This window comes from Heliconius melpomene, chromosome 21, assembly GCF_056956725.1.
Source record: "Heliconius melpomene rosina isolate 202511_hmr_F chromosome 21, ASM5695672v1, whole genome shotgun sequence".
Taxonomy (NCBI): domain Eukaryota; kingdom Metazoa; phylum Arthropoda; class Insecta; order Lepidoptera; family Nymphalidae; genus Heliconius; species Heliconius melpomene.
In genome coordinates, this window is record NC_140409.1 from 6,457,260 (window position 1) to 6,479,627 (window position 22,368).

General features: G+C 36.2%; 2 protein-coding genes across 4 annotated transcripts in view; one reads left to right on the plus strand and one right to left on the minus strand.

The window, feature by feature from the left end:
• The first annotated feature begins 10,969 nt into the window (after positions 1–10,969).
• Positions 10,970–18,375, plus strand: Pgd (phosphogluconate dehydrogenase). Its single transcript, XM_085206597.1, has 12 exons — positions 10,970–11,143; positions 11,623–11,734; positions 11,808–11,922; positions 12,038–12,189; positions 13,059–13,151; positions 13,639–13,789; positions 13,883–13,993; positions 14,505–14,648; positions 15,856–16,010; positions 16,199–16,288; positions 17,220–17,420; positions 17,922–18,375. Exons 1-12 carry the CDS (start codon positions 11,136–11,138, stop codon positions 18,039–18,041), a joined length of 1,452 nt encoding a protein of 483 aa, XP_085062723.1. The 5' UTR covers positions 10,970–11,135; the 3' UTR covers positions 18,042–18,375.
• LOC146527051 (uncharacterized) overlaps positions 18,165–22,368 on the minus strand; it is a 46,359-nt gene continuing 42,155 nt past the window's right edge. For all 3 annotated transcript variants that reach the window (XM_085206594.1, XM_085206595.1, XM_085206596.1), the window contains one exon: positions 18,165–21,992. In XM_085206594.1, the coding sequence (XP_085062720.1) occupies positions 20,531–21,992 (1,462 nt within the window). In that variant the 3' untranslated portion in view covers positions 18,165–20,530. The remainder of the gene's footprint in view (positions 21,993–22,368) is intronic.

The window sequence follows — 22,368 nt, forward strand, 5'->3', positions numbered from 1 at the left end:
GTCGCGTCGTCGGTACGATCCAAACTCGAGGAAGTGAAATATTTATTTACGTTTATAATTTTATTTTCTTCGCTTTTGTATCGAGGCGAAGAACGGCGTTGAGTTCCGCCTCTCAACACGCCATGCCCCCAGAATTCGGCGGAAAGTGGGGAAAAGAGTGTCTTAGCACTAGGTTGCTGAGTGCGGGATACAGCGTGAAGCTGACTGATTTTTTACATATTATACTGAGGTTTTCTTTTTCAATGTACATAAAGTGTTATACTTTATCCTGCATATTGCAGGGTAAGCAGAGGGAAATTATTGTTAAGTTACTCCATTTCCTATACTCTGCCTAATTTGCGAGACATCGCGTGTTCAGTTGCTAAACTTAACGCCACGATTTGTGTTGCCATAGAATGGTAATTTTAATAATTAGTCCCCCGATTAGGGATTGAACCCACAACCATCTCATTTATAATGATTTGCTCAAAAAGGGTCTAGCCCGATAAGCATGGGAAAGCTGCACTGGCTTCTAATTAATTATCTCAATTATTTTATTCTCATATATAAATTAAATGTTTCAGGTACTCTTCCTCAATTGATATGTGGTCTATCGGATGTATCTTCTGTGAGATGTCATTAAAGAAACCATTGTTCCGAGGAGGTACTGAAATAGATCAACTTTTCTGTATATTCAGGTATTTTAATTTAATTAGATTTTTTTATTACAAGCAGTATTGCATACATCAGGTTCGGTCACTAACCCAGTGTTATGATACTATGGTGTGTTCTTTTTTAACCCAATATTCGAGACATTGCGTCACACGCGATGGTTACAGATTCGATTTTGTGCATCAATAAATATAACAACTATTGGGTGTCAGAATAAATAAATAAATTTAACAATTGAAAGATTGAATTATTTTCATTTCCTTAGTCTGGTAACAAGAGTGTATAGCACAGCGTTGAGTTCCGCCACTTATCCACTTACTTCTTGCTGATGAAGCTGTAGGGAACATTACTTATTCTAAATTAATATTATTACATTTACTAAAATCATCCGCACGCAGCGCATTGGAACAATTCAAACCTGTTCCGAGTTTTTTTGCTATGCGTGTCGTAGGCTGCTAGCTAGCATCGCCACGTTTAAAGAGTCGGCTAGAATCGCTTGCGACATTCACTTGTGTATCCATTGCTCTCTTAGCTTGCATTCAATTCTCAACCTTAACTTCTTGCTATTACGTGCTAGTTTAGCTTGTATTTTCTATTGGTATTTATTTAAATTTCTTTATTTCCTTCTGTGATTATTCTCTCTTCACGTATCTGTGAGTTAAATAAATTTGGACAATTTCTCCACAAAATTTGGATTTTTAATTTTACTCATTTAGTGTAAAATAAATAAGATCATATTAAATAGTGGTATCACATCTCAACCGCTATATTGGTGACCCCGAAATTGGTGAGCACTACAATAAATACCTGCGTTTACTGCTGGCAAGAAGATTTAAAACGGCAAGAGGCCATTTTGACGACCTTGGCAAGTGACCTCTGATACAAGATGGAGGACGCGACTACATCCAACGTGTGCAGAATTGGCGTGCGTATTCCACCATTCTGGCCGGAAGAACCAGCCCTTTGGTTTTCACAAATTGAAGGTCAGTTTGCTTTATCTAATATAACAAGTTATACTACAAAATTTTATTACGTTGCCGCTCAGTTAGATAATCAATTTGCTGTCGAGGTGAAGGATATTATCATTTCTCCTCCCGAGACGGATAAATACATCACTCTTAAAACGCAACTGATTAAAAGATTGTCTGCGTCTCAAGAAAAGAAAGTGATGCAGTTGCTGAGGCACGAGCAGCTAGGTGATCGCAAGCCATCACAGTTTCTGCGATACATGCAAGATCTTGCGGGTTCATCTGTCCCCAAGGATTTTTTAAAAACATTATGGTCGAGTAGGTTACCACAAAACATTCAAACGGTTATAGCTTCACAGCCTGATCTGCCTATCGAAAAATTAGCTGACCTGGCAGACAAGGTGCATGAGATAGCACCCTCATCACCACAGGTCGCAAGCACATCTGCGATGGCCACACCCCCTGCATCCTCCATGTTGGAAGAAATGGCCAAGCAGATCCAACTCCTGACCAAGCAGGTATCGGAACTCTCGACCCAGGTACGTCACAACTCGGTCTCATCAAAATTTAAAGAGCGTTCCCGGAGCCATTCCAGACATCGCAGGAAGTCGACTACCCGGCAAAAATGTTGGTACCATTTTAAATTTGGTTCAAATGCTAAAAAATGTGTGCAGCCATGTAATTACGGAGAGTCGGAAAACTCTCTGGGCAGCCGGAAGTAGCGGCCAACGTCTGCCCTTTACCTACAGGCCGTCTTTTCATTACCGACCGTATTTCAAAAATGCTTTTCCTCATTGATACTGGCTCGGATCTCTGCGTTTTTCCACGGTTGGCTACCAAGGCGCCCTGTACCAAGACAAAGTATGAACTCATGGCGGCGAACGGTACAGTCATTCATACTTACGGTCCTACATTGTTACACTTAGACCTAGGACTAAAGCGTACTTTCACCTGGAAATTTACCATCGCTGATGTTTCAAAGCCCATTATCGGCGTAGATTTTTTGATATTTTACAATCTTCTTGTAGATTGCAGATGTCAGCGACTCGTCGATGGTCGATCGAAATACCACTCTGTCAGTGCAAGCAATAAAAGAAAATATCTCCGATGACCTTGCGTCAGTCAAAGCCATTTCGGGAGAATCAAAATACCATCAGCTGCTTCATGAGTTTCCAGAGGTAACGAGACCATCAGGTACGTCTTCCTTACCTAAGCATAATACCGTGCATTACATCAAAACCATTCCCGGACCACCGGTTACCAGTAGACCTCGTCGTTTAGACCCAGTTAGACTGAAAGCAGCCAAAAAAGAATTTGACGATATGCTGTCACAGGGAACTGCCCGCTCCTCTAACAGTTCGTGGTCGTCCGCTCTGCACTTAGTTAAGAAGAAGGACGACGGATGGAGACCATGTGGTGATTACAGAGCACTCAATGCTCGCACAGTACCTGACAGGTATCCGATACGCCATATCCAGGATTTTTCCTACCAACTCTCTGGTTGTACAGTATTTTCAACTATCGATCTAGTCAAGGCGTACAATCAAATACCAGTACACGTCAATGATATCCACAAAACAGCCATTACAACTCCTTTTGGACTTTTCGAGTTCCCGTACATGACCTTCGGACTGCGCAATGCAGCACAAACCTTTCAGAGGTTCATGGACGAAGTGCTACGTGATTTTGATGACTTTTGTTTTGGTTACTTAGACGACATTTTGGTATTTTCCAGTTCTGAAGAACAACATCAGCGCCACATCAGACTACTCTTCACCAGGCTCAAAGAGTATGGTGTTTTGATAAACACATCCAAGTGTGTCTTCGGGCAGCGACAGGTAAAATTTCTTGGTTACCTAGTGTCAGATTCTGGGACTCAACCTTTAGAGACGAACGTAAAAAGCATACAGGAGTGCAGTGTGCCGAAAACTGCTAAGGAATTACGACGTTTCCTCGGTATGTTCAATTTCTATCGGCGTTTTATTCCCGACGCCGCAAATATCCAAGCACCATTAGATGCTGCGCTTTTAGGACCTAAGATGAAAGGAGCTAAGCCGATCACTATGACGCCGGAGATGATGGAAGCCTTTCAAAAATGTAAGACTTGTTTATCTCAAGCCACATTACTGGCTCACCCAGATCCTTCTGCAGAGCTAGCTATTGCCACTGATGCTTCTGATGTCGGAATTGGAGCAGTTCTTCAACAACGTGTTAATAACGTATGGCAACCTCTTGGTTTCTTTTCTAAAAAATTAACATCTGCGCAGAAGAAGTATAGTCCTTACGACAGAGAACTGTTAGCCATTTATGAAGCCATTAAATATTTTCGACACATGGTTGAGGCTCGAAACTTCGCGATTCACACGGATCATAAACCTCTCACATATGCATTCAACATTAACAGGGAGAAATGCTCACCGCGCCAATATCGGTACTTTGATTATATTTCTCAGTTCACAACTATTATTCAATACTTACCAGGACGTTTGAACGTAGTGGCTGATACTCTGTCACGACTGGAAGAGGTGAGTCGATCTATTGATTACCAGGCTCTAGCACTTGCTCAAGATACTGATCCTGAACTGCTAGGTCTGCTTCAAAAAGGCTCATCGTTAAAACTGGCTAAAGTAGATTTGCCAGACTGTAACCAGAAGTTATACTGTGACGTATCAATGTCTTCTCCGCGCCCGTTCATTACTGAGAAGTTTCGCCGACAAGTTTTTGAAACTTTACACAGCTTGAGCCATCCTGGTAGGACAGCTACAGTGCGGCTGGTTACACAGAGATTTGTATGGCCAGGGATTCGCAAAGACTGTAGAGAGTGGACACGAGAGTGTGTACTTTGTCAAAAGAGCAAAGTTCACCGTCATACCCTTGCTCCCTTATCCTCAATTCCAACTCCTACATCGAGGTTTGAACACATCCACCTCGACATCGTCGGACCTTTAACTATTTCGTCTGATTTCAGATATTGCCTTACTGTCATCGACCGTTTCACACGATGGCCTGAGGCATTCCCACTTAAGGACATCACAGCTGATTCCTGTGCTGCCGCTCTTCTCTCTGGTTGGATAGCAAGATTTGGTTGCCCTCTTCGAATTACAACCGATAGGGGTCGGCAATTCGAGTCGCATCTCTTCAAGGCACTATCAGCCATGGTTGGTGCACATCACTTTACGACTACTTCGTATCATCCAGCTTCCAACGGCTTGATCGAGAGACTCCATCGGCAGCTGAAGGCAGCTATCATGTGCCATCCCTCTTCGACCTGGACGGAAGCACTTCCCTTAGTGCTGCTGGGCATCCGTAGTGCCTGGAAGGATGACATTCAGGCTTCAGCGGCTGAGCTGGTCTACGGGGAGCCCCTTCGACTTCCAGGGCAATTTCTGGCACCCTCAGAAGACTACAGGACTGCAGATATCACAAATCTGGTCACTCGTCTTCGTGCTGGTATGGCACGACTCTCACCGAAGCCCACGTCATGGCATAGGACAGGTCCTTTTTATATGCCAGCTGACCTTGCAGAGACAACACATGTTTTTTTACGGCAGGACCACGTCCGCAAACCACTGGAACCACCTTATGTAGGCCCATACAAGGTTCTCAAGAGGACTCCTAAATATTTCAAAATAGACATATGTGGTAAGCCTAATAACGTTAGTGTGGACAGGATCAAGCCCGCATATGTTACACGAGAGGCCGTTCCTGCATCAAAGAGGATAATAACAGCACCAAAGGCTATCTCTCAATCTGACGTGGAGCAGACACTTGAGAGGCGGACAAGAAGCGGAAGAAGAGTCAAGTTTCCAGACTACTATCGCCCTTAACCAGGTCTCTGGGGGGGAGTACTGTAGGGAACATTACTTATTCTAAATTAATATTATTACATTTACTAAAATCATCCGCACGCAGCGCATTGGAACAATTCAAACCTGTTCCGAGTTTTTTTGCTATGCGTGTCGTAGGCTGCTAGCTAGCATCGCCACGTTTAAAGAGTCGGCTAGAATCGCTTGCGACATTCACTTGTGTATCCATTGCTCTCTTAGCTTGCATTCAATTCTCAACCTTAACTTCTTGCTATTACGTGCTAGTTTAGCTTGTATTTTCTATTGGTATTTATTTAAATTTCTTTATTTCCTTCTGTGATTATTCTCTCTTCACGTATCTGTGAGTTAAATAAATTTGGACAATTTCTCCACAAAATTTGGATTTTTAATTTTACTCATTTAGTGTAAAATAAATAAGATCACATTAAATAGTGGTATCACATCTCAACCGCTATAAAGCCAATGAAATAAGTACATTAATTATTTCTAATTTCAGAATTCTAAAGACGCCCACAGAGGAAATATGGGCGGGAGTATCATCTCTACCATATTACTCCTCAGATTTTCCAAATTGGACCACTTGTAATCTTAACAACCATGTAAGTTTGTGTATTTGTTGTCACTTATAAATAATAGTCACTAAAACTAGAGGCAGAAATAAACTCTCAAAAATGAGATTTATTATTATCAAATTGATCAAAAATAGTTCTAATATTAAACAACTCTTTTGCACCAGATGTAATGCAACGCTATTTGCGTTAAAAGTATTAAACAATATGAAACTAGTTAAGTTAGGTTACATTACAGTTTTAAATAAGTAATTTTAAATAAAATAACATAAGATAGCTATTGTCTATACCCGAAATAGACTACTCTATTGTTCGATTAATAATCGGCATCCATAAATCCATCTATTACGGGTAGGTTATCCGATTACCCTTTTTCGAATCCCTCGTCCATTTTAATTAATTGAATTAACTTTTTAACAAAAACAAGTAACAAACACACAAAGTACTGCGCGAAATCTCCTAACTACCACCGAGGGCGACTAGCGAGTGCTGTGAAATGACGTCACCGCCGGCTGCGCGACTGTGAGCGGCATTTGAAATTTTTGCAACCTTGAAATGTCTGTAAAATCATAACTATTTCATATCTTGTTTTTAAGTAAACAAAAACTAATGTAATTATATACATAAGAACTTTACTGTAACGAACTTTGAAGCATTATTTCATTATTTTTTTTGCTCTTGTCAAATGTGTCGTTTGAGTCAACTTTACGTTGTATCCCGCACACAGTAGGGTAGGCACAGGGAACCTCGTGTTAAGGCATTGCGTGTTCAGTGGCGGAGCTCAACGCCGCACTCTCGCTCTGGTGACAATCTGGAGACAATCCCCACCAGAGCGAAGAAAGGAAAATATAAATTTAAATAAATATTTCCTTTCCTCAAGTGGGGATGGAACCCATAACCAGTCGATTTTGCAACACACTTTGTGCGCCTGTGCCACGGTGGCCTCTGTTTTTGATAATATACTGGAAGGATTCAACTTTGAATCGTTCCAGTATATCAGTATACTGGAACGCAGTATATTGCGTGTAGAGTGGCGGAACTTAATATCGCAATCATGAATTATTTGACGTTTAAAAAAGTACCATGTCAAAAATGTCTCGAAAATTCAGACTCATTAGCTTCTAGGTAGGATAAAGCTTGAAACTAAAAAAACGAATGTTGAAAATACTAATTAAGTAATGGGAATTCCAGGTGGAAAACCTAGATGATGCCGGCATGGATCTTTTGCAAAAAATGCTCATCTATAACCCGGCGCTTCGGATCGGTGCGAAGGAAATCCTGACACACGAATACTTTAGAAATTTGGAACTACCCCCAGGACTCACCATCGTAGACATAGATTAAACGCTAGTTTGTAGACGTGGCGCTGTTGGTTTATTGTGATAGATTTTTTTAATCTCAGTCTTTATGGTTTTTTTTTGTTTAAAAATAAAAAATATGCATGTTAAAATTTTTTGTTTAATTTTTTCAAAATATTTAAACCCCCCACGCAACAAGTAGGGTGTTATAAATTTGACGTGTCTATAGTTAACAATGGATAAAGATACATTCCCCTGACACCGCACTTGCAGCTCGCGGAAACAAACAATAGACATATATAATATATATGTAGTAGCAATAGACATGTAGACATATATAATATATATGGCTATATAATATATAATAGACAATATTTGATGAATTGGCTATTTTGAATAATATAATATTTTAATAAAGATTCTATCTCTCCAATTTGCTTTAAGGCGGTCATCCTATGTGATGGGCTCAAAAAATGAGTTCTTTTTGTATATAAATTGCTTTCTTAATATGTCTAGTATATGGTAGTAAAGTGATTTCTGAAAATTCGAAGTCGTTTTATAGATACAGCAGGTAGAAGAAGCAACTGTGTGGAGCTAAGTTTTCAGTCGTTAGTGAGTATGGTCGGTTTTATATCTGGCACCTTTTTATTCAAATACACGTTCATACAAGTTTCTACAGGCTTAAAAAGGATTTTCTATAATTATTAAATATTTTACTGAACTTATTTTAGTCTTGGTTTCACTTTGAAGAATGCAACAACTAAAAATTATTTCGTTTGAAAATGAGTGGACAGACAGGACGTACGAGTGCAAATGTTCATCCTGGTCGTAATGAAAAAGAAAATTATGTGGAAAACGTTTTACCACACTAAAAGAAACGGAATTTACATCATCATTTTAAAAATCAGCTTCGGCGAAAAAACTCCAAAATACCATGAACCCTATCGCTTCGAATTTCGTGTATTGCATTTTGGAGTTTGTTTCTGTGTTCACTGCGAAACTTGTAAGTTATGTGTCTATTTCCCAATCAAGTTTTCGAGGTTTAGGTTTCAAAATTATATTATCGTAAAAGTAGTGTGAAAAACAGTCAGTCAATCATCTTTAATGAAGATTTTGAAAGTAATGTCGGTTATGGAATGCCCTATTGGCCGCGAAGCCCGTGCCCGCGAAACGTGATGAAAAGCGAGTCTCACGTTCTAAGCGGCGTGTAAGTGATGCCGTTAAACAAGCCATGATTGACTCGCCATTATTATTTTCAAATGTCTACCAAAAGTTTAATTTTTGTTATATTCACTTGATGGTACTCTGTGCATTAAACTTCACAAATTAAAACTCCGCTTACTTTTTTTTGCCAATCTTACTTTATAAGCCAATCAGCCGGAATCGTGGAGGAAGTGCGAGCCCATTTTTTCGAGGCGGAGTTTTCGAAACGCTGTAACTCATGTTCTACATCATATTTCTAACTACAAATTTATATTGATACTGTCAAAATATGTTAATAAATGATAATAAACTTAATAAAGCTCTATCTATTTACTGTTCGGTAAAAAAAATTCTATAAGATGCCTAAAAAACAGAAAGGTTGTTAATAAAATTATATAGATAATGCTTAAAAAGGCTTTTTCACGCCTGAGTAAATTAACTCTATGTGTGTGTGTATTTGTATGTATGTCTGTGGCATTGTCGCTCCCAAACGGATGAACTGATTTTGATCTAGTTTTCTCACATATACAAGAAAATACCTACATTGTTTTATCATTTGTATTGACTTTACATTAAGAAAAAGAATTACGTGCAGTCAACCACAATAAATAAATGTTGCCATCTTACGTAATAAATTAATGGCGCCCATAGGTTATATGTTGACTAGATTATACTGCTGTAAGGTGTCGGGTGCCAAATAAATAACGAGTGTGTTTTCTTCCTTCTTGCTCACACTGCGGGAGCGAGGGGAGCGGCACCTATTAAAATAGGTGCGTCTTCGGGTTGTGGCTGTGAAGGCGCTACTTGTCCGAGAGGGGAGTAATTTTAGGAAAGATGGAGGCTAGGAGGGGGAGGATGAGCCAGAGTCGCCTGGGCGGTCAGCCCAGCCGGGTGAGACCCTCGGCTACCCGAGAGAGGCCCAGCTTAGGCGACCAGCGACCGAGGCGACAGCTCAGGAATCGGATGTTGGGGGGGAGTGGAGATCCCTGGGGAGACGGCGCGCATCTGGTGGTCTTGAGTGCCACGGGGCGATATCCTTAAGGTGCAAGTGGTCTGATACATCGGCACGGCGGAACGCGTTGGCTTTCCATCTTGAGATCGCGGTGGAGCGTTCGGTTGCGGACGAAGAATGGGGCCTGGGTGACTCGCCTTAAGGCAGAGTTTTGGACCACTTGCAGGATGTTTCGTTGGCGAGGGCTGGCAAGGGAGTACCACCCCGGTGACGCGTATGTGAGGCGAGTCCTCACGTATGTCTTATAGAGCGCCAGTTTAGTTCGCAGCGGCAGATGCGAACGAAGGAGAGGACGCAGCAGGAACAGCGCCGTCTTGGCGGAGCTGGCAGCTTTGCGGATGTGCCCCGTCATGGTCAACCTCCTATCTATCACCACTCCCAGGTAGGTGGCGTGGGGGCTCCAAGGGATCTGCTGGCCCTGTAGGCTGAGCGGAGGAGGCAACTTGAGATGCGATCCGAAGGAGACGATCTGAGTCTTGCTGACATTGATGGTGAGCCTCCACTCCGCTAGCCAGTTAGGCAGCAGATTGAGGGCCCGTTGGAGCTTGACGGCGGCGTGGGAGGGGTTGAGTGATTTAGTGAGGAGAGCGAAATCGTCCGCATACAAAGCCAGCGTGGTGTCCTTAATCGTCGGAACGTCATCAGTGTAGCTGGAGTAAAGCGCCGGGGACCAGGTGCTGCCCTGCGGCACGCCTGCTGTGGCTGGGTGACTCCTGGAGATGCTACCTTCAACTCTCACACGAAAGGTCCTGCCACGGAGGAAGGCGGCTAGGACGAGAGCGAGATGGTGAGGCATGCCGGCGTTGAGGATCTTGAGGAGCAGTCCAGGGTGCCAAACGCGGTCGAAGGCGCTGGCCACATCCAGGAATGCTGCTGCTGGGCTCTCCTTCCGGTTGAAGGTAGCGGCGGCGAAGTGGAGGACTCTTGCCACTTGTAGCGTGGTTGAGTGTCCACTGCGGAAGCCAAACTGTTCGGGCCGCGGCTGTAGCATGCATGAGCAGCGGCACGCGGCATGAGAAGCGGGAGGGTAAGCTTCTCAAACAGTTTGGCTGTAGAACTCAATAAGGTGCAAATAAGTAAACGTCTTTTATTTTCTAATTATAGTATTATACACATTTTTTTGACTTGCAAAATTTTGTTTTAATTTTTTTTCTTCCTTGCGTTTTATCGCAACTTAGTGTATCGATACTATCGATACTTTTCTGACTGGGCGATACGATACTATCGATAACATCGATAGCATTGCATTGTCCGATAGTATTGTACCCTTTTGAATAATAATTCAATACTATCTATCTAATAATAATAATTCAATACTATATAGTTTCGATACTATCTATTTAATCGATACTATCGATTATAATATCGATAGTCTTTCTATCGGACAACTATCGATAGAATATCGATAGCCTATCGATAGTCCACTATCGATCAGCAACACTAATATTAACCTGACTTCGCGATGCAGGGTGTTATTTACTAAAGTTCTTAATAAAGTGTATAGTCTGCTCGAATTCCATTTATAACATTTATTTTATTTTTTTATTTTCTTATTGACTCAGTGAAATTTAATCGTATTTTATTAAAAACAAACTTAATTTTACACAATGGCACAGTAAGTTGTGTTCTACTTAATTATTATTTTTTAATACAAACGTGCTGGATAATAATCATGATTTATATTGGCGTGACTTTGCATTTAGTATATTATGCAACATTTAATTTATCGAATTTTAAGAACTGGTTTTTATTGCATGCTTGGTTTTTTAATGATTATACACATTAATTTCTTCAAATTTATTATACGACTTATGTGCATTCTGCGAATATGTTAAGAGATGCGGATATTCTGATTTCATTAGTACCTGTTGTTATATTATGTTATAAAAAAAATATACCACCTCTTAGTCATTAGAAAATATGTATACGTTATTAACTTCACATACAATAATTATGTGCAAGTTTTTATGTTTAAGTAATGTTGACAAGGTTATTTGAAGGTCACCATTTATGTACCAAATTATTTTTTATTGTTAAATTGAAGAATAATTACGCAAAGCACGAAAGTATTTTACATAGATATTTTTCTTTTAGACCAAAAGCCGACATTGCCCTTATTGGATTGGCTGTAATGGGACAAAACTTAATTCTTAATATGGATTCAAATGGATTCATTGTTTGTGCCTATAATAGAACAGTTGCAAAGGTATGATTTAATCAAAAATAATTTCTTTAATAATGATTTTGTTTTTTTATTATAATGTATGATTTTTTACTAGGTTGACCAGTTTTTGGCAAATGAAGCAAAAGGAACCAATATAATTGGAGCAAAATCTTTGGAAGACATGGTTTCTAAATTAAAAGCACCAAGAAAAGTTATGTTGTTAGTTAAAGGTAACATTTTGTTCTATTTATTTAAAGTACATTATTAGAACTTTTTCCTTTTAAGTGATTATGCAATTTTACTTAAAAATATTTTTAAAATCACTATTTTGACAATTTGTTATAGCTGGAGCAGCGGTTGATGAGTATGTAAATAAATTGATACCTTTACTTGAAAAGGGAGACATTATTATTGATGGTGGTAATTCTCAATATATTGATACCCAGCGGTGGTGTAAGCAATTGGCACCTACTGGCATATATTACATTGGCATGGGGGTAAATATCTTACAATTAAATTAAGTATTTATAATAGTGTTAATTTTGCTTATTATACCACGCTGAAGTAGATATATATTCAACTGAGGTAGATATATTATTATATTTTTATCAATACAATGTGCAATTCAAATAATTAATAAAACTTCACTGACAAGTAATTATTAATGTTTTTAAGGAATTATATATTCATGTTTGTGTAATAAATGAACATACATAAAATAACACACTTTGACTGACTGATTGTTGCCTATTAAATAGTCTTATATAACTTTATATTACCATTTACATAATAATTAAATTGACCTCCATCTAAATAAAAAAAGTTGAATATTAGATGCCACAATATGTTTTCCCACTTGTTCAGTTGTTCTTAATAACAACTAGTGTTGCTAAAGAAATATATTGGTGCAATTTATACTTTACAATAAATTTATAAGTAACCTAAATGAAAAGTGAGAATAATTAGAATGATCTAAATATAATATAATAATATTATTTTTAAACATTAAATTCAATATGTATTTATTGGCATGTTATAATTGTGTATTTTTTAATAATTATTATTTTAATTTCTAATTACATATATTATTACTGTGTTCAATATTAGAACCAACAGTGCAAATTATCTTAACTGATTGTTATTAAAGCTGACCTATTTATTTAATGTTAGAATAAAAATCCAACAATCTTTTCACCCCTCCTCACTCAATCTATACTAATCCTAACTTTGTTAAGCTTGGCATATTGTGGCAATGTATTGTGTATTGGGAAGACCTCTCATTATATAAAATTATAATTCTGCTTGTGACACAGAATACTTGCTATAATAGACCGTTTGTATTTTTATATAATTTGTATTATAATAGGTGAGTGGTGGTGAGGATGGTGCTCGTTATGGGCCATCTCTTATGCCTGGAGGTCATAAAGCGGCTTGGCCTTACGTTAAACCAATTTTCCAGGTATTTTTCCATTATTTTTAAGTTAAATGCCTCTTTTTGATAATTATATATGTCTATACATTCATTGATAATTTACAAGGAAGGAAAGAACTTTATTTATGTAGCTTAAAATGGATCGATTTTTATTAAAGATTTCCTGTTTTATATAATATACTTTATACAAGTAGAAGAGGAAACATGAAAACTAAGTTTTAGTTAACTAGTAAACAAAAACAATTTAATGGTTTTTTATATAAACTTGACTGTAGCCGCTATGGCTCACAGTGCCTGACTAAATAAAGGGGAGGTGGATTTGATTCAAATTCGCAGGATTATTCTCTTTTCCACGCTCTGGTAACAAAACAAAGCGCCGCATAGAGTTCCGTCACTCAACACACAATGGGTCGTAAACTCGGTAGAAAATGGAGATTGGAGAGGCATAACACTAAATTTACATTCTTTCTACTCATAAAAATATGACATATTTGAACTGATTTACTTTTAACAGGCTATAAGTGCTAAAGTGAATGGCGAGCCCTGTTGTGATTGGGTGGGCGAGGACGGTGCCGGCCACTTTGTCAAGATGGTACACAATGGTATCGAATATGGAGACATGCAGCTCATTACTGAAGCGTATCATCTCATGAAAGATGTTCTTGGTAACAACAATAATTTAATTATTTTTGTATCTTTCGGTATTTCTTTATAATATTAAAAGTATGTATGTATTATATATATTTTTTAACTTACAGGAATGGAACAAGACGAAATGGCACAAGTATTTGAAGAATGGAATAAAGGAGAACTCGACTCTTTCCTCATTGAAATCACTCGTGATATTCTTAAGTTCAAGGACTCTGATGGTATGTATTAAATCCTCATGTTTTATTTTTTCCCAAAATCATTCTGTACCAAATTATATTAAAATCGGTTTAGATGTGAAAGCCGCACAGTTATTTTTTTTATTTATAGTTATGGATAGTAGGGTTTATGTGTCACAAACAAAAAAAAATATCAGTTTAATAAAAACAATATTATAAATATAAATTTATATTAATAATCTACTTGGGCTTAGATAACGAAAATGCAAAGTAATTGTGCATGTTTTCCTTTAATATTGTATTATTTGTAATTTAATTAATTTGTAGCCTCTTTGTATGATGACTGTTCATAATTTTTTTTTTTTCAATTTAAATTGAAACATTGCAAGCTAAGTGCGGAAACTTAATGCCGTCCTTTGTTTTGCTACCTATGAAAATTCGACCCCCCAAGAAAGAGTCGAACTTACAACCGTCGCTTGCAGTCAGGCATTATGCAATATGCTGCACCACCATCTCCTTAATTATAAGTTATATATATTCAATTCTTTTACAGGTAAATATTTGTTGCCCAAGATTCGTGATGCGGCCGGCCAGAAGGGTACGGGGAAGTGGACAGGAATTAGCGCATTAGAGTATGGAGTGCCAGTCACTCTAATTGGTGAAGCTGTGTTTGCACGATGCCTATCGGCCATTAAAGGTAATACCGACAATGTTATATTTATTATCTAGTTGTATAATTATAGCAGAGCAGACAGGGAAACCGGTGTTATGACACTCTGTTCTCCACCACTTTCCGCTCACTTTTTCAAGACATTGTATATTGATTGATGGAATCGTCGTGTTTACAGACTTCGGTGCGTTACGGCGGCCTCTATATGTCTATAATAAAAAACAATATTAAAAAATATGTAACTTTAAATAAAATGATAATGTTTAAAATCCTATTTTAGAAGGTTTCATTGATTAGTTTAATAAGATTTCGATAAGTATTGCGATAGATGATATTGATAACTTATAATGACTATTCAAAAATGTTATTGAATGAATGACTGTGCAAAATGGTTATCATATAGAAAATATGAAGTTCATTGATGATAATCATTAATTATATACAGAGAGTCTATATGTATCATATCAAATCATAAGGAAAAAGTTAAATGTCTCCACCATTAAGTGGTACCACCAAGCCATATCTTGTTATCAAAATACAACAAGAAATTATATGTTTTATTTGTTAGTCAGCACCTCAGTATTTATTTTTCAAAATATTATTTATTTATCAAAGATTATTGCTCAATCAGCCAGAAGTTATAATAAAACTTTATTAATTCTATGTATTAAATACTTTTAACATTATTAAAATGGCGTTATGACGCTGGGGCACAAGCATGCGACTGAAATCCGAGGCTTGTTGGTTCGATTTCCACTCAGGTGAAAAAATATTTAATATTTTCATTTCTTCGCTCTGTATCGAGGATACAGAGCGAAGAAATGCCTCGGCAAAGCGACGTTGAGGTCACATTTCCTATATTGACCGTTTATTTTGAGAGTGGTGTAAGTCCATTTTCTTTTGTTTCGAGAAAATTAAAGGTTAGTATGTCGATGATTATGCAATTTCATTTACCGACCGATTTTAAGTCGTTCAAAACACGGGTTTTTTTTTGAGAAATTAAACACGGACTAGTTATATATAAAAAAATTACATTAAATTAAGTATGAATTACGTGATAGCTCATTTTTCTCAAAAATGGACTTACACCACTTTCAAAATAAACGGTCCATATAAATATATTTAAAGTGTTAGTTCACACTAAGTAATAGAATAATAAAAGAATGTTCTATCTTTAATATGGAATAACATTTTATAAATTTTTAAATGAGATTAAAGATTTTTTTTATTTCAGATGAACGCTTAACAGCAAGCAAGTGTCTACCGGGTTCCGGTTTGAAGTTTACAGGCAATAAGACTGAATTCCTGGAACATCTTCGTAAAGCTCTCTTTGCAAGCAAAATCATTTCTTACGCACAAGGATTCATGTTACTTAGAGAAGCTGCTAAGGTACTTATATTTTAGATTTTTTATTAATACTTTCAATTTGTAATGGAACCTGCAACCATCGTCTTTGCAATCAGCCGCCTTACCGTGAGCTGTTATGACAGCCCTAATTAATTATGCGTTTAACTTCAAATTTACATTTGAATTAATATTGATTTGAATTATTAGAATATATTTCGTCAAATTCACAGGTCAACAACTGGAACTTGAATTATGGAAGTATTGCTCTCATGTGGCGCGGAGGATGCATAATCAGAAGTGTATTCCTCGGAAACATCAAAGTAAGATTTTAACTGTACTTAAGTATAGGTAAAACAAACATTTTTAAAGTGTAATTCAACAGTGTGATATTAATATTTTAGAAATTCACATTTTTTTATATTAATTACAAGAACCAAGGTCAAGTACTGTGTATTTTATATTATACTGAAGGTTATATTTTAAGTAGATATAAAACAAATAACGTAAATACGGCTGGTTTAAATATTAACCACGCGTAAAGAAGTATATGACCAGTTTCAAGTAATTCCATTGTACTATTTTAGTCTGTTCAAATTAAATACATATTATTATTATTATTCGGTCCAAATGTTGTAACCGAACACCGCGGCGTAGCCTTTCAGCACGTTCCCGGCGCTACTATTATAAGGCAGTGCAAACTCGGACCGCGGATCGGTAGCATTCATTAGCGTATTATCATATAGCAAGCAATAAAGCAACTTTTATTTAAAATATTATTTTTTATTATCGAGCCGCTAATCTCCAGCTAAATCGTGTAGGCCACGTCCCCTACAATTATAGTTAAACAGATTTCATATAAAAATCTGCATTACTATTTGCTTCGATTTTGTTATCATTACTTTATCATTACTATTAAGAATTAAATTATAAGTTAATAGAAAAGTAGTGCTTAATAGAAAAATTATTATTTTTATATATATATTATTTTGAAGAGTTATTTAGTTATTACATTCAAACTCTTGGTACTCTGATCACTTAGCCATATGTTTCATCAGGCTGTCTCAATTTTTTAACTTGTTACAACTTATTTCTTGTCAGCACTGTTTTGCAGCATATTCATAGCATTGCATTGCTACGAGTAAAATATTATAATATTAATAATATTTTGCCATGCGCGGAATTGACACAACACGGCGGGCATGAGTGGGGCTCTTTTTTTATTGTTTTTTTAATACATATTTTTGTTAACAGGATGCCTATACAAAAAACAGTCAGCTATCCAACTTGTTGTTAGACCCGTATTTCCGTGACCGTATCAGCGTGTGCCAGCCATCACTCCGGCAGGTGGTGGCCCAGTCGGCGTTAGTGGGTGTACCTGCGCCGGCGTTCAGCGCCGCCCTCGCCTTCTACGACGGATATCGCTCTGATATGCTTCCAGCTAATTTGTTACAAGTATATTGACTTTTTCACTTTTATGAGACTGTCGTGGCTGTGAACGCAATGGTCGTGGGTGCAGTTCCTACTTGGGGGAATGAATTATTTTTATTTTCTCGTTCTGATAACTATAATAATAATGTACGAATTCGGCTCTAACCACAATGGCTCGAAAATTGTGTGGTGCGCAGGAAGCGGAGTGTCTTAACACTAGGATTTGAATCTGCCTACCATATTATATACAGAATACACCCTGAAGCTAAACAAAAATTTGATTTTTTTTTCTTCACTCCTTATCTCGCGTAAAGCAGGGTAGGCAAATATAAACAGCTCAAAGGGCAGAGATAAAGTGTTTCTTAATTCTGGCCGAATTCGTGATATTTCGTGTTCAGGAGAATTCACTGTTTTCGTAATCTAATATCTATTTTATGTTTAAAAAAAATAGTTTGTTAGAATACTGGAATATTTTGTTAGAATACTGAATGTCGAGCAATATGTGATTTGAGTATTTTTTTATAGGCACAAAGAGACTACTTCGGCGCTCATACATACGAGCTGTTGTCGAAGCCCGGAGAATACATTCACACCAACTGGACTGGGCACGGTGGAAACGTATCTGCATCCACATACTCTATGTAGAACGTTAATAGATTAAGTGACCATATATTTATATATTCCATTGATTTTTTTAATATATTTTATATCCTGATATTTGAATTCTATTTTAATTTTAATTTTTTATGAACATTTTTTTAATAATACTTTTTTTTAATAAGAGATGTGATTTAATAAAACAGAATTAAGGAAAATAATTTATTTTGTAGCTGATAGTTGGGTGTGTGGGATTTTGACAGAAAGGAGAACTTGATGTTTTTCTTATTTCATTGTTATATAAATGGGACCAAGTTTTATATTTTGTACTAATGTTATTTTACAATAAATATTTGACTGAGAATAAATGGATGCTTTTTAATGTTTGTTTTATTGCTATTTCTCTATTTAATTTCTGATAATTAGGTCCAATTTTTTTACTTTATTTCTAAACGTAATTCGAACACGTGAATATAAAAAAAATCTAAATACACAAATGTCAGTTTTTTTAATTTGCTTGTTTGAGTGTTTGACACAATCTTATAGACACATGTCGCATCCCATCATGTTAATATGAGTTATTTAAACCACAAAATTGGAAAGAATTTAGCAATATTCATATTTTATTTTGGATTTTTATGCACTAATTATGATCTATGCCTTACTATTCACTGGTTGCATAGTTTTATTATGGGCACCTTGTTTGAAAAAAGGAATGTGGGCCAAACCAGGACCAGTATATGCGAAAGATCGCAAAAATCGTACATTCCGTATTGCCCCTACAGGTAAATGTTGTAACGGAGGTCACAAATAAAGCATTTTTACACAAATACTAAGTCTGGATTGAAGTAAATAATATAAAAACTAATTGAATACATTTATTTCTTTTTTCAATTAAGAGACCATGCTATGGATATATTTTATTTCAATGGATTTATCTCATTTGTTTTAAATAAATAGACAATATATAACGCTAAATTTGATTTAAATAATTAGAATGTTATAAAAGTAAAATATTTAATTACAATTTTCTTGGTATTATTAAATCTACAATATAGTGTGCACAATAGCTTACTGTTGCAAACGAGAATAAACGATATGTAAAAGGTAAATTTCGCTCTATAATTTATCTCTATTATACTTATAATACTTCAAACGGTATTAGTTGAGCTCAGAATTAGGAGACCTTGGTTCGAATCCGGGGCCCCAATCCAATTTTTTTTTCCTTTATTTTTATCCCCCTTTTTTATATGTAATCCTAATTTGTATTTAAATATTTTCTATTTTCTTTTGTATTTATTTTTTTTATAATAAATAATATTTGTCGAAAAAAATTAAAATTAAAATAAATTTACAATTGACATAGATGAAATACTGACATCACATAGATATCAGCGTGGAGTCAAATTCCACTAAGATCAAATTTTTACACGTTCTCTTAATAAGTATTGACTTACTCATTTAGCGGAGTGTTTTGTTTGACTATGAACGTTAAGCATTAAAATATTTATGACTTATTTCATAATATAGACTAAATGTATATTTTAGAGGCCGTTGTGGCGCAGCGGCACAAGGGTGTGACTGTAACGCGACGGTTGTGGGTTCGATCCCCACTCGAGGAAGTGAAATATTTATTTACGTTTATATTTCCATTTCTTCGCTCTGGTGTCGAGGCTAAGCGCGGCGTCGAGTTCTGCCACTGAACACGCAATGCCTCCAGAATCCGGCAGTAAGTGGGGAACGGAGTGTCTTAACACTAGATTCCCTCTGCCTACCCTGCTGTGTGCGGGATACAGCGTGAAGTTGATTTTATGTATGTTTTGTCTATATTAGATAATTAAAAAAAAAATATATAAACATTTTTAAAAGTTTTTATTTCCATAACATATAAACACGAAAGAAAACGCAAAAAAAACACATCTAGAAGTCCGTACTAACATTCAATTTTACCTATTTTATATTTTTTATTATATATACAAAGAATTATATAGAAAATAAATACGCTTATCATAAAAACAATAAATCGATTTTTTAAGTGAAGTAAGGACGGCTACTTTTTTATTTCAAATAGAATTAAAGATCTACCGATTTGTCTTAGATATTGCTAAAAATATTTAATGTTCTATAAATAGTACGTTATTATATCACATTAGTGTTTCTTAATGATATTCTTATTAATTAACTAGCGGCCCGCCTGCGGTTTCACCCGCTTGAACTACATGATTATTCATTTGGCAGACAGACAGACAGATAGACAAGAAATTAAGAAAATATATTTTTGCTTTCTAGTATTCTTTTTACGTATCCCTCTATCCATTTCAGTCAAAAATACTAAATGTATAGACAAAATATTTTTACTGTTTTATTATATGTATTAGATTATTTACATTGCTTCGTGTTTATACTACGTTTAAAAAATTGCTACTTAAATTACTAAGGTATTGAAAGAAAAAAATGAACTATGTGCACCATTTATAAGTCCAAGTCCATCGTAGTCTCTTTCGTCTTCCTCTGTCCTTATTAAACCAACGTTTTCGTCAAGCAACTTTTTCGTCTTTACTACTTGAACTTACAATATCATCAATTCCTTCTTGGTTTTGTACTGTCTCTGCATCTATGTCTATAGCTAAAATGTTAGATTCGTTATGTGTCAGATTGGGCTCTTCGTATCTTATTTTATTTTCTACTCGTATTTGGTGTGTTTCCTCATCGTACGTTTTCTTCAAATGCGCAGTTTCTCCTTCTGCTTTATGTTCATTTGTTTGTTGGGGCTTATTTTCATTGTCTCCATCCCCTCCATCTTTTTCATTACATGCGTTTTCTTCTTCTGCTTTTTTCACATATTTTTCTTGCTCGTATGATGTTTCAGAATCTATCTTTTCTTTATCTTTTTCTATATCTAATAATTTAATTGGGCTAGCATAATCCTGTATGTGAATGGAACTAGAACTGGAACTAAATATTTCATATTTAAGACTAGTGTCAGGATCAGTGGCTTTACCCGTGCTTGTACTAACATCTTCGGGTAAGTAAATTGAACTGGTGCTTGAACTAGAGGATCTACATCTGTGGTGGGGGGTATGACATCTTACTGCAGGTATTGCATGTTCCGTATATAAGCATACATTCCAAATAGTTTCTTCATCTAGTTCACAGTACTCATTACATTGTTGTTCACATTCCAGACATATATATTTATGAGGACTTTGAGATCTTTCACAACCTTTATCTTCTTTGTATATAACACTAGAAACTTCTGTTTTGTGACTAAAATCTGGACTATCGTCTTTATTATTAGAATCGTCTTGTATATCATAGCTTCCCAATAGTTCGCCACCAAGCTGACTTGATTGATCTTTTCTTGGCTTGGTGTCATTTTTTTCACTTTTAGTGCTACTTTGAGTATCTTCATTATGTTCTGAAAGAGTTCTATCTTTATAGTTTGAGCTGTAACTTTCGTCTCTGTGGCTCGAATCATACATTTCATCTTTAAAACTACAACTCTTGTCTTTTCTAGTAGAATCGAAACTCTTGCTTTCTTGACGACCACTGAGATCTAAATCGTCATCTTTAATATCTGAATCAAACGTATCACTTTTATCCTGTCCTGAGCTATTATACCTATCTAATGGAGATTTATTGTTTTCTTCATTTATTATTGTTTCATGCTGGTCATCTTCTTTATAGAGTAGGCTAGAAGTTTCACTTATATTAAGAGCACTGCCTTCTTCCCTATAACTGGTTCCGGGACTTTCATCTCTATGGCTGGAGCTAGTACTTTCGTCTCTGCAGCTCAAACCAGGACTTTCATCTCTGAAGCTTGCACTAGGACTCTCATTCCTGAGGTTTGTTCCAGGGCTTTCATCTCTAAAACTTGTTCCAGGACTTCCGTCTTTATTATTAGAACTTGAGATTTCATCCTTTTGACCTTTTGTGTCAGCTTCCTCGATACAACTGGAACTAGCAACTGATTTTCCTTTCTCATCTTTTCGATCTGATCTAAAATTAAGAAATAGCAACTGTTATCTCTTTCTTGGTTGAAAATTTAGCAAGGCGTTTATTTAAATTTTGTATGAGTGGTTTGTCATAATATTTTTTTAAATAAAAAAATCTTAATACATTTACCTATTATAACCAATTTCATACTGTGGGGTAGACTTTCACAAGATAATAATTTTTTTACATAATACCACCCATTTAAAGTCCTCGCGTACGAGACTACGTACCTTTTATCTAACTAGAACGGAGAATTATAAGAATTATATATCTTTTCGAGTGAGAATGAAATCCACAATCATAATGCGAACAGTTAAGTACTTCAATTGCGACAAAATTTCATAGAATTTCGCTTGTATTATATTGTAGAGTTTCTGTA